Here is a 17,117-nt window from a genome sequence, read left to right as displayed (position 1 = left end):
CCACTTTTATGTATCCCTTGGGTGTTATTCTGTCTCATGATGAAAATTTAATAAATATGCATTAAAAATATGATAATATATAATAAATATGCATTAAAATTTTGAACATGATTTCTCTTTTACGTGTGATCTAAAATTATGACCGAACTGTGTTACTGACGGTCCCGCCATGTCACAAATACCACAGGTTTTTTAACTGAGAACCACCACCTTAGTATCACCACGAAGAGAAGATAAGTTCAACTGTTGCTTGCAATGCTGCATTTCTGAGACTAAAAAGAAAGGCATACAAAGGGATAATAATAATAATAATAATAATAATTGGTTTTTGGGGAGAGGAAATGGCGCAGTAACAGTCTCACATATGGGCTGACACCTGAACTGCACTGCAAGGGAAGGAATAAAGGAGGGAGTGAAAGGAGAAAGAAAGAAAGAAAGGTGCCGTAGTGGAGGGCTCCGGAATAATTTCGACCACCTGGGGATCTTTAATGTGCACTGACATCGCACAGCACACGGGCGCCTTTGCGTTTCACCTTCATCGAAACGCAGCCGCCACGGTCGGTTCAAACCCGGGAACTCCGGACCAGTAGCCGAGCGCCCTAACCACTGAGCCCCCGCGGCGGGTACAAAGGGATAAACGAGGCAAATGAAACAAGGTTCATTTTCTCAGCCCTCACTTCTGGAACTGCTGTCTCGTAACCAATGAAGACAATGATTCTTTTGTGCATGGGTCCCGAGAATTGAGGAGTGCAATAAAGGCCTAGAGTTTTCCATCTACACATGCAATAGTTTGAGCTTTTGTAACAAACATTTTCGTGCGGATATGCACACTGGAGTTGCACTTATTTCCACGAGTACTAGGCATCTAAAAAAAAAAACGAAAGGCTTTATTCCGTAGAACAGGGCTTTGTGAACATGCAGAGAAAAAAATTCTGCACTTTATCTTTAATAATACATTTTTCACTGGTGCCAGTAGGTTCATTTCAATAAAAGGCAGGGCTGCTCGAATAGCACAGGTGTAGTTTTCATTTCTATGTCTCCTGTCCTTTCTTATTCGCACAGTCCAAGCTTTACTCAGCAACATACCAGCTAGCTTAAAATAAAATGCAGTTCTGAATTCAGCATGAAAGTGTACACATCTGTACCATAATTTTGTTACAGTCAATGTATAAAAAGTGAAATTGTTAATTTCCACATCCACCCTAATGCTTTTAGCACAGCATGGCACCAATTTTTCTACTAAAGCGCCTTCAACCCACTCTAATTCCGTGCCATTATTTATGGTGTCTGCTGCAGCACCCGTGTTTGTGCTGCATTAGGACTACGTTGCAGGCCCTGAAAGATGTTACTGACAGTTTGTTCCACCTGCATGCCATATGTGCAGACAGACGAATTCTGCTCTGTACCCGGCTGTGCCTTGGAGACAAAATGCAGCTAAGATGAACAGCGAGGGCCCCTTAAAGGAGTCTAGAAAGGCCATTTCCAATGCACCGAGGCACTACTCACTTCCTTCATGGCTTGCTTGGCAAGAGGATGTGGTCCCAGGGGCGCACTGCCCGTTGAGCCAGTGTTGGTCTTGGAGAAGCTCAGTGGAGTCTTGGGCTTGAGCACTATGGAGTTCTGGGCCGGCCGCAGGGAGATCTCATCTGCGCTGCCAGGGCTCTGCTTCTTAAGGAAGCGTGGGGGCAAGTGTTCCCCGCCTCGCTGGCCACGGCCAAACTGCTGCGGTGGTGGGGGCTGGCTGTTGCGGCCGTTGTAAAAGTTGCCGCCACCACCACTACCCAGGAATCCTGCACAACACAGACACATCGAGTTGTGAATACATTGCTCGCTGTACTAAGCAACCAACAAATTCTGCGCTACCTACCACCTCCAGAGGAGTTGAGGGGTGTGCGAGCAGAGGCGTTGTTGCCCGCGCGGTAGGGAGGGAAGAACCGGTCTCCTCCCGATGGGATGACCCCAGGCCCCGTGCCCAAGCTGGCCATTGGCAGCGGGGCAAACACGTCGTCCATGCCTCCCCCAAGGGAAGCGCCCCGGTTGGCGTGGCTCATCCGGGGGCCGCAGTAGATGCCCAGGTCGCGCGATGCCTCGTCGCGGATCTGCTGCAGAGTGCGGGGCCCATGGTCGGAACCGGCGCCCCGCCGAGGCACCCAGCGGTTGGCTCGTAGCTCAATGACATCGCGCAGTAGGAAACGGATGCGGGCAGGCAGCTCTGGCGACTGGGCAAGCACACGCATGCGCTCGAAGTACTGGTCCATGAGGGGCCGGGCCCGGGCGGTGTCCAGCCGGCGGCCCACTGTGACCAGGATCTGGCAGAGGCACTCCAGGTCCTGCCAGTCACCCCCCCGCGCCGGGCCGAGCAGCAGCTGCTGCACGCACTGGTGCAAAATGGACTCCTGCAGCAAGCCCTGCTTGCCCAGCTCGCCGATGAACTTGATGTTGCCCAGCATTTTGTGCTTGGCAACCAGCCGTTGCTCTTGCTCCTCCGGGGACAGGGGGCCATGGCGGCGGTCGTACGCCTCACTGGCGCGCCTGCGGTTCTCAAACTCGTCCTGGCACTTGGTCAGCAGCAGGCGGCGGAAGGTGGTCGTCTGGCTGCTGGCGCTGCTGCTCGGGGGCGGCTCAAAGTTGGGTGACTCGTCGCACAGTTCCCGACAGAGGGACGCGTACATGCAACTGTACTTGGGCTCATCCAAGGCCTTGTCGAAGATCAGCAGGATGACCCCCTTGAGGATGTGTGTCGAGTCGAGGCCCACGAGCAGCAGCTCCTTCCTGAGCTTGTGAAACTTCTCCGGTGTGAGCTTGTTGAGAATGCCGCGTACCTTGCGGAAAACGAGGTCATTCTTGTCAGCGGGGCTGAGTGGGGCATCTCGCCTGACGCTGCTTGGGGGAACCCATCGGTGCACGCACGGGGAGGAGACAGTCGCTGACGCTGTGCCGTCCCTGTTGCACGGAGATGAAGAGCCCCCCGCTCCTCGCGGCCCTTCCGTTGTTGCGTCTGGTTGGGACGCCCGCGCCACACTAAACCGCCTTGCCGCCGCTGCTGCTCGCCTGTAGGACTGCTCGCAGGGCCTCTGCACCTGCACGGGCCCCAAAAACCAACAACCCGACTCAGCAAGGCATACCAAAATAGCCACATTCACAGGCACTACCAAATGTGGGCTTCAGGTTCAACACAGCATGTCATTTCATTCAACACAGCCTGTCAGTACAATGCAGAATACTCTTCTAGCTGCTGTTGCTGCACAACAGCTCTTTTGCATCCTCAGTATACCAAGCACTTAATATCCCGTGAATAAGAACATTCTAATATCACTGTGAAAGCAAGGTGGAGGTGCTGCTAGATTCAGTTTTCAAACATGCTCGAAAAAAAATCCAGGACAATGCTCCGGGGAAGAGCAAAGGGAAGGGACACAAGAATTTTGTAACTCATTATTTGCTACTGATAAAAAAATTTCAAAAGCAAGCACTCAACGACTGACACAGCATGCTCCCGCAAAAGCTAACAAATCTGCATGATCCAGCCTTTTTCAGGGCACGACCAAGCAGCTTTGAGCTCGCATAGCAACCGCGCACGACAAAGCCGGCCTCCAGCGCTTAGAGCGAGGAGTGGTGGACGGTGGGGTGAGGGTGTGAAACAGTTGGGGCAGAGAATGGCCACGATGACACCATTCCGTCGGCAGGCAGCGTCGCTCCCCCCCCCATCCCCCTCGCCAGATCTTTCACCCACCGCCAAACCGAAAAATATCACGTGGCAATCGAAGCGGCTGCAATGAACTTGGAAAGCACTCGCGAGGCAAGGCTAGCCGTCGCCCAAATCTGGAAGGCCGTCCCCCCCAAGGTCGCGTGCACTTTCAAGCGCGCCGTGGCCCGACTCGAGGCAGAAAGGAGGCGCGCTGTCTGCTGTGCCACCGCGGCAACCCGGCTTTTGATACCGCCGCCAGGTCGGCAGCTACTACGCAATCTGAAACCGTGGACGGTGCCAGGCCTAGACAGCCAATCAAAACAACTAAGCCTGCACATGGCCAGCGTCACTCAGAAAACGTTAAATGAGGGAGAGGTTTTTTTTTTCTTTCGCACACTCGGGGAGAGCGAAGCGTCCCTTACTGCCGATACCTTGGACGTCAGGCGGCCGGGACATGACGGTGGAACCATGCGAAGAAACGCTGCGCGGCACCCCTTTTTTTCAGCTTTCAGGCCCCCGGCAACACACGCGCTGTCGAATCGGCAGGAATGTCTAGCGGCTCGACGCCTGGAACATGGCCGCGCGAGTTACGCTAGCGGAAGTTGCGGCGACGAACCGACGGGCGGCGAACTGGACGTCCCGGTGCGAAACACGCCGAGACCCAAGAATAATGGCTCTCGCAGGTGTGGATGTCGAGGTGCTCGTGCTTGGCACGGTGGAACCCGGAGAATTTCGAGCGCGATTCGGAGGAAGGGGAGAGGAAACGTGGTGCGAGAGCACAAAAATAAAACTAAAAGAGGTTGGCTTTTACGCCTGTGCAGTGTAGGATCCCTCTCCCCCATGTTTCTTGCAAGTCGCGAGAATGAATGGCGCCTTCCCTGCCTACGTAGCAAATGGGACACACGCGCTTTAATTTCTTTTTTCTCTCCACAGTCACTTTGTGGGGAAAGCAGGAAAAAAAAAACGATGCAAGAAGAACGAGATTCGCTCCAGTCTCCTCGGGCAGGGAACGAGTTGCGGCGAACAGGAAACGGTTCGTAGCGTGTGTTCTGTTCCCCTCCCCCCGTGCGGCCCCACGAAGACTTGAACGTGACCCCCTCTGCCCTCCATTGAAAGCAATGCAGTGCGTCAGTGCTTCGGAGCAAAGTACCACAGATATAAAGTAGGTGGGGGGAGGCCGGGACTACCCCCTCGCCCTTTCCACGGCAGCCCGGAAATGCGGGGATGCCATTGCCAACTCGGTGGACATCCCTCGGCACCAAATTAACTACGCAGCCAGCACCGATGATTTGCCCACGCCATTACCAATGATGAACAAAGGAGTCAATTCGCTCACGGCGTTCCTACCCGAGCTAGTGTTTGGACCCATACAAGCGCGGGTGGCAAGCTACAGCTAGATTCTATGATTTTAGAGTACCATGCCCGGCAAGGTTATTATTTCTTGCTTTCAAGGACGAATAATGTCTGTCCCAAGGTGTTGATGGTCGCCTACCTCACGAAACGCAAACTGTAGCAGCGAAAAGCTAGAGCTTGCTCAACTGCGTTGATACACCTACGTCGAAACTCTAATAGAATCCAACAGAAAACAGAACACCTTCTCAGAGAACGTAATATCCTCATTTGATTTCAAAAGAGGAATAAGTCACTCGGAGATGTTTAATAGCAGCAGCGGGAAAAAAAAAATCCATCAACCCTGATGTGAAGCCCGGGTGGCCAATATGGCTGTGGCTAGGACTAACTGCATTGAACAACGAGGCCTGACCAACCATCAAGTGCAAGCAACAGCAGTGGCGGTGCAAAATGATCAGCGGAACGGTGAAACTTTCTAACGGTGACGTTTAGCCCATTACAAAATATATCTGCTCGAATTCGAACAGCTCACAACGGCCAAACAAAAACAAGAAACGAAACCCACACTAAACCAGTCATCTCGCCCCCACTGGCACCAACCACACTCACCCTGCTCGACGCTTTGTTCCAGACTGCGTTATGCACGCAGCCAGCACAGTTCTCCCAGAATTCCCAGGAGTCTCGCGAGCCGCTCTCGCTGGTTCACGTTTAACCGAGACTTCAGTGAGGTCAGAAACCTGGCTGGTCACGTGACCACAGAGCACGAACATCGGCATGTGACTGACTTCGGGTTGCTAACGCATTTCTCAGTGGGCTATACGCATTGAACTTTCGAACAGTCAAAAATGTAACAATTAAATTTATCCTTTTCTCTACGCTTTCACCACTGATATTCCATTCCTGCTGTACGTAATGTCTCACTTCTCTTCTTTTGTACGAAGTCAACCAGTCTCGATCGCATCTCGATCAGCTGATGTGCTACAGGTCCACTTGTAAGTTCGAAAATTGGAAATAAGTTCGCAGCTGTTAACGGCAATTGCAACCAAATGTGGAGAGAACTTCATAAGTGACCAGGCTCACAAACTTAACAATGGAATTGAAATCGCTGAACGTTCGCCTTCAGAAGTAACTTACACTTCGAATTTATAAGAAAATGAAAGTTTACAGTAAATTCGAATGCCATTGCAACTTTAAAGAATATAAATTATACTCGAGTGAGCCCGCTTTGGCTGCCAAGGAGATGAATGAATCGCATAGTACAGTTTTCAACTCCAGCCTAAATAGATCGAACTTTATGAAAGAGTCAGTTGAAAACTCCCAAGTAAAGGCGCATGCGAGAACGATGAGCATAACGCATACACCTAGGCACGCTAATGAAGAGGCTTACACTGCGACAACAAAGAAGTAAGGGCCGGCACTGTAAGTGCGTCACTGAGAGCGGATATGTCATTCATAGCAGACGACACGGAGGTAACGGAGGCAAGTACTGTGCGTAGTTACTCACCGAGGTGTTGCACACAGTGAATGTAGAACGCAGTGCGATTCGTGATGCTTGCTACGCCGAGACAGTCTGCAGATGCAGTATATGCGCCTCTTTCGCTTTTAGCGATACGTCATTCGCGGATCGGCGACGCAGAGAATAAGTTGCGTCACGGCTACAGCAAGGCTTCTGGGAAGCGCGCTTCTCCCGTGTCCGCGCGCAGTCCGCGCAGACAGACCAAGGCGATGGTGTCGTCACCTGGCGCTCTGGCGCCCGTTTCGCCCTGCGCGTGTCTGGTCTTGCTGTTTGCTTTTCTTTTCTTTTTTTTTCGCACGTGGATCGCTCGAACAATGAGCACCAAAAGAACTAAAGTTGTTCTTTCCTCGTGTTAGCGTCATAGTCGTTTCTACGGGTGCTGCTGAGTTCTTCCAAAAATGTGTTGTAGTTTCGCGTGTAGTCTTTCGCGATGTGATGTCGCGCCAGTCGTTCGCTCACGTCAGCCGCAATGTAGTAGGAGTGACGCACTTTGTAGTTTTTTTTGTGTGTGCGTGTGCACATGACACATGGAGTTTCCATTAGACCGGTTGTGCTGCTGCCGTTTCCGTGTATGTTTGGTCATAACCGCATCCTGCAGTTTTGTGCTGTTTTCGTGCTTAAATACTCCGTAATTTGTTGTAATTTGTGTGTGGATGCGTCTGCTCATCGTGTCGTGTGTATCGCATGGCGCCAAAACACAACCTTCAGATAAGCTTAACCGCAACAGAACCATGCAGTGAACTTGACACAGGCGCATTTATATCCGTTACTTGAGAAGCATCGAAAAGCGCAGAAGCATGATCGACTCCGATACTACGATCGACTCGGATGAATTAGAGTCCCTGCAAAAGCGCCGTGGCACTGGCTACCACATTCCGCGCAAGCGGAAAAAGATCGCAGAGCGGCCTGTCAAAGTACACGAAATATCGGACTCTGGCAGCGATACCGACTGCGAAAACGTGCTAAGCAAGCCCGTCGGCGGCTCAGGGTCCGACTCCAGGACGCTTCTGACAGGCACTGGTAATGCAGACAAGCCATCCGACACGGGCAAGCGCCCGTCTGCTCAGAAAGAGACAACAAAGCTAAAACTTGAGGTCGGAACTGTAACCACAGGATGCGAAAAAGTGAGGCGCGAAAGCAAGACGATCACAGCAGCAGCAGCAGGCGTCGTCGCTGCAGACGATCGGCCAGTGTGCAAATATGGGCCCGACTGTTATCGCAAAAACCCCGAGCACATGCGTGCGTATCGACACGACGCTGAAAAGCCAAAGGTCCTGCCTTACAACGATGCCTTGTTGAGGCTGTACTACACGACTGTGACAGGAATTCCATCCCGGTACAATAACGCTCGTATCGCGCGGTCCATACGAGATCTGTTGTCACCCGAGATGGGTCATCTGGTGCGCTCGGCGCAGTTCAATTACTGCTTCGACATTCCCTGGTTAACGGAGCAGTATCCGCCCGAGTTTCGAAACCTGCCCCTTCTCATCGTGCACGGCGAACAGCGCGAAGCCAAAAAGGAACTGGAGGCATCGGCGGCCGATTTCAAGAACGTCTCTTTCGCGCAGGCAAAACTGGAAATCGTATACGGCACGCACCACACCAAGATGATGCTGCTTCTCTACAAAGAAGGGCTGCGAGTTATCATCCACACAGCCAATCTGGTCGCGTCGGACTGGGCTCAGAAAACACAGGCCATCTGGGTCAGCCCTGTCTGCCCCACCCTTTCATCGGACTCGAAGGGTGGCGACTCAGAAACTGGGTTCAGGGCCGACCTCCTCTCCTACCTGTCAGCGTACGGCGATGCTCGCATAAATGAATGGTGCCACTACATTCGCGCCCACGACTTTTCAGCAGTCAAGGTTTTTCTTGTTGGGTAATTAGCGCTCATGTCCCACTTTCAGAATACCATCTTGCAAGTCAAGTGCTAATACTTCTTCTTCAAATTTTGCATCACCTTTTCACTTCATCCAACCACATTCAAAAGTCCTAATTGGTGCCTAGCTTTTCTATTATTTTCACCTTGAACATGTAATATTGAATAGTTATTAGAGGAAATGACCTATACTTAGATTATAAATGTAACTGATTGCTCTTAAAGCCCTGTGTTTTTTTAATGTGTTTTTCATGTACTGCTGTGTCAGCAGTGCAAGCCACCTACAAAATGTGTTAACCAGTCTTTACCTAATGTACATTTTGCTTTGTGATGAGTAGAAGTGGGTGGTCTTTGCCGCTGTCTTATGACTATCTGCACCGGCTTGCAGGTCCGTGCCAGGAAGACACACAGGGCCAAGAAAGTCATCCTTTGGCCATCTGAGACTTCGTACCTTACTTAATCAGCATGGGCCTAGCAGGGACCTGGTGTCTGGTCACTGGCCCCTGGTGGCCCAGTTCTCTAGCATTGGCTCCCTGGGTGCAAGTTCTCAGGCTTGGTTGACAGGGGAGTTCCTTTCTAGCCTCTCAGCAACCAAGAGTTCTGCAGCTATTCCAGAGTCAGTGCCCCTGAAACTTGTGTTTCCTTCAGTTGACGATGTTCGCTGCAGCCTTGAGGGCTATCCTGCGGGTGCCTCAATTCCATACAGCATAGTCACAGCCAGTAAGCAGCGATGGCTGGACACGTACTTTCACCGGTGGAAGAGTGAACGCCTGGGCCGCACTGCTGCATCTCCTCACATTAAGACGTACACACGACTGTCACCTAGTGGCAAGCAGGCAGCATGGTTCCTTGTAACTAGTTCAAACCTTTCAAAAGCTGCGTGGGGTGCATTCGAGAAGAATGGAAGCCAGCTGATGATACGCTCTTATGAATTGGGAGTGCTGTTTTTCCCTGCAAACTTTGGACGGGCGACAACTTTTGTTGTGTCGGACGAGTCTTGCAGTAATGCTGCCTTGTATCTGCCACTTCCGTACGATCTGCCTTTGGTCCCATACTCTAGAGATGATGCACCTTGGACTTGGGATAGCCAGCATCGTGAACTGCCAGATAGGTTTGGGAACATGTGGTGTCCCCCTGTGGGCAGGCGCGGTCGATAGGACTGGTTCAGAAATTGAGGATTGCCCATACAGTGCCATAGATCCTGTGAGATGTGGTGTGATCACTGGCAGCACTTTTATGTTCATGCTTGGCAAATTGTGATCCATGTCTTATATAGTTCTTATTTTCTAATCTCTATATGTAAAAGATGCAACAGCACAGTTTTTTTATACATTTATAAATATGGTTTGTGTGTATTATTTTTCATAATTGTGAGGTGGGATTTGCATTTATATGTTGAACTGGCTTCAAGAGGACATGATTTTTGGACAGTCTTTATATTTAACAAGTAGCCTGTTTTGCTTGCAATAAAACAGGATTCAGGATGCACATAGGACATGCCTCTATGGGGTGGTCCTATTCAGTCGTAATTGTGTGTATAATGTTCCAGTGCTTTTTGTGATTAGTACCTCATATATGCGAATGTGTACCAGTAGTTTTAAATAAAAGTGCTGGCAATTAGAAACTATTGGTCTGTGTTACTTTGCATTGCAGTTATTTCTTCGCAAGACATTAATGTCTTGTAATGGGTTTTGGATCTAGTGCACTATTCGGGTCCCCAGTTATTTGTCTTCCATGCATCTCTTCACTAGTCCGCATCTGCATGAACAGCAAAGGCGGGTTTTGTAGGGGGTGGATACTGAAGGCTGTCCTTCAAAGGCAGTGGTATTAAAAGTAAGAAGAACTTAGTTATGAAATAGAGTTTTTTTTTTTAATGAGCCAAATCCAGAAACCAAACCTAAGTCAAATTTTGCTGTAATGGAAAGCTCACCCATAGGTCTTACTTTTTCAAAAGCTGTGAGAATGAAAGGTGCTGAGTAAGGCCTAGGAAACCTGCGTGCAAGTCCTGTGTCAAGTAAAGATGACCGACGATTTCGCACGGTTAGGCCAAATGTGAATTTGGTGCGCTCATATTTCGTTTTCACTTTGGTTTCGGTTCAAGGCTCAGTTTAAGAGGGCAATATGATAGCGGTGTGTTCTGGATCCATTGCGTACAGATGGAAGTTGATCGAAACAACAACATTCAAAGCAGATCGCAAGAGACTAGCAGTTAAACCAACTCGAGGCCATAAAGTGTTTTTCCATTACGTGTTCTGTATAGTTAGCCATAAAGCCTGCTGGCAGGTGGGCTACCTACCAGAGGCTTAATTCGGACAGACAAACATCGGCGAAATCTGAGATATGGTGTTTTAGTGCTAGCACGCTACAATGAGCCAGATCCTGGTGATGTACAGATAGAAATAAGCCAGATCCACGCGGCCTTCCTTGTCAGCTTGAGCCTCATAAGTCGGAATATTTCGAGCATGATTTTATTTATTCCTTCCCCAGTGCTGCTTTCCCATGTGAAAATTTACAGCTGGGAATCTGCTGGTTCCAGCTGTGCTCGTTTGAACAGTACTCATTCCAACAGCACTGGGTCATTAGCAGATTCCCAACAGTTGCTGGGACCAGCAGCTGCTGGAACCAGTAGGTGCCTTCATAGCACCGAAACATTAAAATAACTTCTCTTTGTTCGGATAAACAATTTGTCCGACCTTTTGTTATCCATCTTTCTGAAATATTACAATCAAGGGCTAAAGTAAGTTTACATAATTCTAGGTGCATTAAAAAAAATAAGGAAAACCTTGCGACCTATGCTAAAATGTCAGTCACCCTGCAGGGCCACACAGATCTGTTTATAGTGAAAGGCACAACTTCGAACACCACTTGCCAAGCAGCAATAGTGCAACAACTACAATACACACAACTTACATGTAGAACTCACTTTCTCACATTTGAAATTATACCACAGGTACACTATATATGCCCTTCATTAGGGGTGTACCAGAAATGTCATTGAGGGATGGTTAATGAACAAAGTTTTCTCGTCAAATTTTGGTGCTCTTCATGCAGTTTAAAGCAGGCACAATCCAAGAGATTTAGCTGAAAATTTCTATTGGTTAAAGAACATCATTGCTATCCAAGCACTGTTCTCCAAATTGAATAGCAAAAAGTTCTCAGCTGCAGCCAGCAGAGCCTAGAGCAGAACCAGCAAGCTGGTGGCTGCGACCAGCAGGTTTCTGCTAAAACCGGTTGGTCCAGTAGAAAATCAGCAAGGTTAACTCATTGCTGGGTCAGACCAGCTGGCTGAGTAGAAAACCAGCAAGCTCTGCTGCAACCAGCTGGCACAGTACAAAACCAGCACGGTTCCTGCTAGGGCCGACTGGAACCGGCCCAAACTAGCAGTTTACCAGTTGTAAATTTTCATCCGGGACCCCTGGCTTTCTCAATTCATTATTGCAAGCGAAACAGCACAGGAAACGGCAACACTAGCCGTCGCCCTGTAGTTTTGCGTCCTATGCGCGCGTCTACCATTTCAATACTACCCATGAATTTAGGACGCCACAGTGATGTTAAATATACTCTAGGTCCCATACATTGTCTTGAAGCACAGCAGTGCCCCTGATTGCACACAATAAATTTTCTAATTGTTTTTTTTTTGCTATATTCATAGCATAATCATTTTTAATTAATAATTTTAATTCTGAACAAAGCTGGGTCAAATCCGATATTCACATAGAAAAGAGTCAAATCTAAAGTTTATATGTTGATATTGACTAAATTATTAGCAAATTTTTCATTACACTGTGATACAGAATTGCTCCAACATGTAAAGCATACAGCATGATAGCCAAGACTTGCGCTGAACATAGCATCGAAATAACCACTGTGATGCATTGCGTTTGCAGTGCAAGTTGAGCTCACTACTACCGATGTTTCCCTTCATATCCCGTTTCCTGCTTCATGAAATAATAAAAACTGATAGTCCACTCCTCTCAGGTTTTATTAATACTATGTCCACGAACGAGGAAGTGCAGTGAGGCAATACAAAAAATTATCTGCTTTCAATTTGCATTTGGCGGTAGGGAACGAAACTGAAACCAATAAAACCAATGCCTTGTGCCAAGCACGTAGCCAAGACATATTTGACAAGGAGTCGAAAAGAGCTGTAGGCAATTTCCGGTGCGCAACTTCCTTTTCATCGAAATATCGTCGTCTTCGTTGTGGTATGTTGCGTTGCTTGCGACAATCTGAATTAATCGAACATTTTATTAGCTGTTGGTAACACTTTTTTAGCTTGAAGTAAACCTAATTATATTAGCTCTTCCATGAACTGGTGACAACCAAATAGAAGGTTTTTAAATGTGCTTTTATCGGGATGAGATCTTGGTGCAGCAGTGTGCGTTGTGTCAAGCACGCTGGCAAGCGGTGCTGGCTGGTTGTATGCTAAAGAAAACAATGTGCTTTTTTGCCTTGCCATTAAACACATGCCGAAGACTGCCTCTCAGATTGGTGCGGTATTTTTCCGTTTGCATACGTGCATAGATCATCCGCAAACGATTGAGCTGTCTGCGACAGCCCTTCCAAAAATAGCTTATTGCTGTTGTTGGGCGTTATTTTTCACGTTCAGTAAATGAGCAAGTACAGTCATCTACCGCCCGACACGGTACTCGTGACTAGCAGCGCAGTGGACGCGAGAATGCCGCACTTGGTGAAGCCATTGTAGACTTTCTGTAGTAAGGCCACGGGCGCGAGGCGAGTGCCGAGGAAGTGGAGCATGCCGTTCTCGTGCCTATTTTCCAATCACGCAGGTCCGGAAGCACATTGCTCGCGCTCTCATATTTCCGGACAGTTGATACGAAAATTGCTCCATGAAATTAAGGATGCGGTCGCGAGAGTGCCATATTTACTGAGGTGAAGTCTAAAGGGCATGTTTTGGTTTGTCTGCGTTTTCGCTGAATTAGCCACGCCTGTTGCCAGGCGTTGAGTGCGTCTCCAGATTTATTCACCGCGTTTTGCTCGAGTCTGACAGTAAACTGCTGTTTCTTTCTCTCTCGACAACAGTCCTTAAACTCGTCAGAGTAATCCTTGGCTCACTACCAAGATGGTCAGGGAGGATAAGACGACGTGGAAGAGCAACTACTTCCTGCGGCTGGTGCAGCTGCTCGACGAGTTCCCCAAGTGTTTCATCGTGGGCGTCGACAATGTCGGGTCCAAGCAGATGCAGACCATCCGTGTGTCGCTGCGCAAGCACGCCGTACTCCTCATGGGCAAGAACACCATGATCCGCAAGGCCATTCGGGGGCACCTGGACAACAACCCGGCCCTGGAGAAGCTGCTGCCCCACATCAAGGGAAACGTTGGCTTTGTCTTCACCAAGGAGGACCTGACTGAGGTGCGCGAGAAGATCATTGAGAACAAGGTGAAGGCACCCGCCCGTGCTGGTGCACTCGCCCCCCTGGATGTCATGATCCCGGCCCAGAACACTGGCCTTGGCCCCGAGAAGACTTCCTTCTTCCAAGCCCTGCAGATTCCCACCAAGATCTCGAAGGGTACCATTGAAATCTTGAACGAGATTCATCTGATCAAAAAGGATGACAGGGTCGGTGCTTCTGAGGCCACACTGCTGAACATGTTGAACATCTCTCCCTTCTCATATGGCCTCAAGATCCTCCAGGTACACACAAGTGTTGTCTCTGCTCACTGTGAATTGGTGCATCTTGTAGATGTAGTCGTCTTGAGTTAATCTCAGACTTGTTTGCATTATTGCTCCACTTCACCACAAAGCGCTGTGGTGTCTTTCCATCTCTGTCTGTGCCCATTTTTTGTGCACAGTGGTGAAGTGAAACATATAGAACCAAGTAGCCCAGAAGTTTACCTTACATTTTTGTTCTTTGTCGTGCCTTGTGGCAATAGCTGCCTTGAAATGATGCTACAGATGTGCGTGCTTTGGTTGCTTAACCCTTTAATGCCCGATGTCGCAGGTTCAAGAGGGCAGTGGCTGATAGCATTGCACATCTACGCTGTCAGCCATTACTATTTGTGCTATGTTCTCAGTAGCCGGCATTTTTCCGTCATAACGTTAGGGAGCTGTGTAAAACAAGAGAGGGTGCAAATGTGAGACTTGTTGCAGCACAAAGACATTTGACGGATAAAACATTGTTTACTCTGCTGTCTCTGGGCCTTTGAGTTGTACAATTCTGTGTACTGATTGCATAAAATGAACCGTATGCCCATGATTAAGAATTCACAACATGCCGATTGAAGTGGAGATGGTTCTTTCTTTTGTAAGTAGCTAGTATAATGTGGAGATAATTTATAATTTTTCTTTGATGTCTTTGTAATTGGGGCATTAAAGGGTTATAATAAAGGAGTATAATGCACCATTTTAACTTACGACTGGGGTAAATCCAGCATAGTCATAAAAGTTCTTGTAAATAGCCACTTCGCAATAACACGTCGTGCCACCCAGCAGTGGCAAAATTGAGATTTATAGCATATGTGTGCAGATTTAATGGCCTTAGGAACATGCACCATCTGATATATTTATTTCACAGTACTGAAAGCCATTTGGGTCCAAGCAGGTGTGGAACACTGCAAATAATTGTTGTAAGCAAGTTGCAGTAATGACAGGCAACCTGTGATGAAGTTTCCCATGTCAATTGCAGTGCCGTAACACACAGCGTAGCAGGAGGAGCGAGCATTCTTTTGGTAGACCATAGTTCATCTGCCTACACTTACAGGATTCAGCTTCAGTGTTCTTTCAAAGCTACGCATGGCGTGCATCAGAATAACTCCACTGCAAAGGAATGCTATTAGCCAAACATGCCCTTCTAATCATCGAGAATGTGGCCTCACGGTTATCAGAATTCAAACGGCTGATGGTAGCAGTTATTAGGTGCATGCTAGAACAGTCGTAGTACTTGCCTATAGCAAACCTATTTTCCGAGCTGCGTTGTAGGGTGCGCTGTTATATGTTACCAGGTATTTTAAAAGACATGAGAATGGTTTTGTGCATTTTCTGCAAGTTTAAATGGTTAACTTGTTAATGCAGGTGTACGACTCTGGCACCGTGTTCTCCCCGGACATCTTGGACATCACCCCAGAGGACCTGCGGTCTGCATTTGTTGAAGGTGTCCGCAATGTCGCCTCCGTGTCTTTGGCCATTGGATACCCGACCGTTGCATCGGCCCCACACTCCATTGTCAATGGTCTCAAGAACCTCATTGCCATTGCTGTGGAGACGGACATCACTTTCAAGGAAGCAGAAATGGTCAGTGTCACATTGGCAGAATGCAACTAGAAGTTGACTCTGACACCTGCAGTTTTACTGTTCAAACTTGGCATTTGGGCATGGCTAGTGGGCTCATTCACTCCCTTCCCCTCCCCGTTTTTTGCCAACTTTGTGACCGTCATTTGTGTGCTGGTTTTGGCTGAAGAGCATTTTTCTGTGGTGTGTAGCCCAGCATATTGTTGGGCTAATTGTCCTTCCTCAATGTAAGCGTGATGGCCTGTGAATAGCGATGTGCCACGTGTTTCTTGAGGCAAACATGCAGTGTGACTCAAGTGTTGGTAGCCTGGTTGCAGAAAGATTTACCTGAGGTTCGCTTGTTCCTATGCAGGCCAAGGAATATCTGAAGGACCCGTCGAAGTTTGCTGCTGCCGCTGCCCCAGCCGCAGGAGGTGGGGCAGCCGCGGCCAAGCCGGAGGAAGCGAAGAAGGAAGAAGCCAAGAAGGAGGAATCCGAAGAGGAGGACGACGACATGGGCTTCGGACTCTTCGACTAAGCCTCCATATGGCTGGTCGCCCACTGTTGTCATACAACGGTGGCTTTTACCAGGCCCCAGTAAAGCTGCTCATAAAAATAGCCCGTGTTTTTTGTGTGGTTGCAGAGTTATGAGTGAGACTTTTGCTAGCATAGCCTCTTGGACTGAGCAGAACAGTGGTGAACTGCTTGTGCATTGAAAAAAGAGCAAGCAGTTGCTTGGAGCCAGTGGTCACATTGGCAAGTATACTAGGTATGTTTCATACATAACAGTCAACACTGCCAAAGCTAGCGTACCTATTTGCGCAAGCTAAGTCCGTGCCCAGAAAGTAGTTTGCTATGCAACTAAAGTGAACACAAGCATATTTCGTTGCGACAAATCTTGGATTCTGTGACAAGCAATCTCCTGCACTTACATTTTACCCAGCGTGTCGGCGAAAAGTGTGCAATTTAAGGAGAATTTTGTGTACCTGGAATTGTCATGGATAAAAAAAAAGTGGCAGATTTGGGGTAGAGGACTGACTGAAAGTAACACTATAGTTTTCCGTGAATTCTGGCTGTACTGTGAGTGCCCAGCGAGTGGTCCATTTAAATCTGCATTCTGCTTCTGATGTGTATAGGGCATGGAAGCCTATATATACAGTTGGGCTGTCCTTTGCTTGACGTCCACAAAGTGAGCACTGCATGTACCAATTGCTTCTACACTGCATGTTTGTGCTAGTGCAGATTAATAGCCAGAGCTGCATTTGAAAGTATTTTTTTGTGGAATAAGCCGTAGCCAGTAATGTGCAGAATTCATGCACTTTCGGTGTTGTCATGCGAGGCACTGCGCTCCCCTAGCGTGGGATGGATCAAAATAGTTATGGAAAGCTTGCTCTTGGCTCGCATAGATACTTAAGCCACGCAGAAACGAACAAATGGAGGCTAGTTGCTCTGTGATTCGAGC

The 17,117-nt window shown here is 48.5% G+C and overlaps 3 protein-coding genes across 5 annotated transcripts in view; 2 read left to right on the top strand and 1 right to left on the bottom strand.

The window, feature by feature from the left end:
* Positions 1-7,013, bottom strand: part of LOC144129284 (eukaryotic translation initiation factor 4 gamma 2-like) — a 176,328-nt gene extending 169,315 nt beyond the window's left edge. For 2 of the 3 annotated variants that reach the window (XR_013313902.1, XM_077663302.1), the window contains exons 1-3: positions 5,645-5,749; positions 1,868-3,080; positions 1,507-1,790 (exon numbers count right to left, since the gene is read on the bottom strand). Coding sequence is in view for 2 of the 3 variants with exons in the window: in XM_077663302.1 (XP_077519428.1) it covers positions 1,507-1,790; positions 1,868-2,672 (1,089 nt within the window). In the remaining variant the exon portion in view is untranslated. Of the gene's footprint in view, positions 1-1,506; positions 1,791-1,867; positions 3,081-5,644; positions 5,750-6,539 lie in introns of those variants that run through there. The other variant, XM_077663303.1, reaches the window with a different exon arrangement.
* Positions 7,014-7,036: 23 nt separating this feature from the next.
* On the top strand, positions 7,037-10,048 carry gkt (tyrosyl-DNA phosphodiesterase glaikit). Its single transcript, XM_077663304.1, has 2 exons — positions 7,037-8,427; positions 8,816-10,048. The coding sequence occupies exons 1-2, from the start codon at positions 7,349-7,351 to the stop codon at positions 9,582-9,584; spliced, it is 1,848 nt and encodes a 615-aa protein (XP_077519430.1). The 5' UTR covers positions 7,037-7,348; the 3' UTR covers positions 9,585-10,048.
* A 2,501-nt stretch (positions 10,049-12,549) lies between these two features.
* RpLP0 (ribosomal protein LP0) lies at positions 12,550-16,273 on the top strand. The gene is made up of 4 exons (XM_077663312.1): positions 12,550-12,632; positions 13,471-14,083; positions 15,461-15,679; positions 16,029-16,273. The coding sequence occupies exons 2-4, from the start codon at positions 13,511-13,513 to the stop codon at positions 16,191-16,193; spliced, it is 957 nt and encodes a 318-aa protein (XP_077519438.1). The 5' UTR covers positions 12,550-12,632; positions 13,471-13,510; the 3' UTR covers positions 16,194-16,273.
* Positions 16,274-17,117: the final 844 nt, after the last annotated feature.

Source organism: Amblyomma americanum, chromosome 4, assembly GCF_052857255.1.
Source record: "Amblyomma americanum isolate KBUSLIRL-KWMA chromosome 4, ASM5285725v1, whole genome shotgun sequence".
Classification (NCBI taxonomy): Eukaryota; Metazoa; Arthropoda; class Arachnida; order Ixodida; family Ixodidae; genus Amblyomma; species Amblyomma americanum.
Note: the sequence above shows the minus strand (reverse complement) of the source record. Positions and strands in the feature narration are given on the sequence as shown.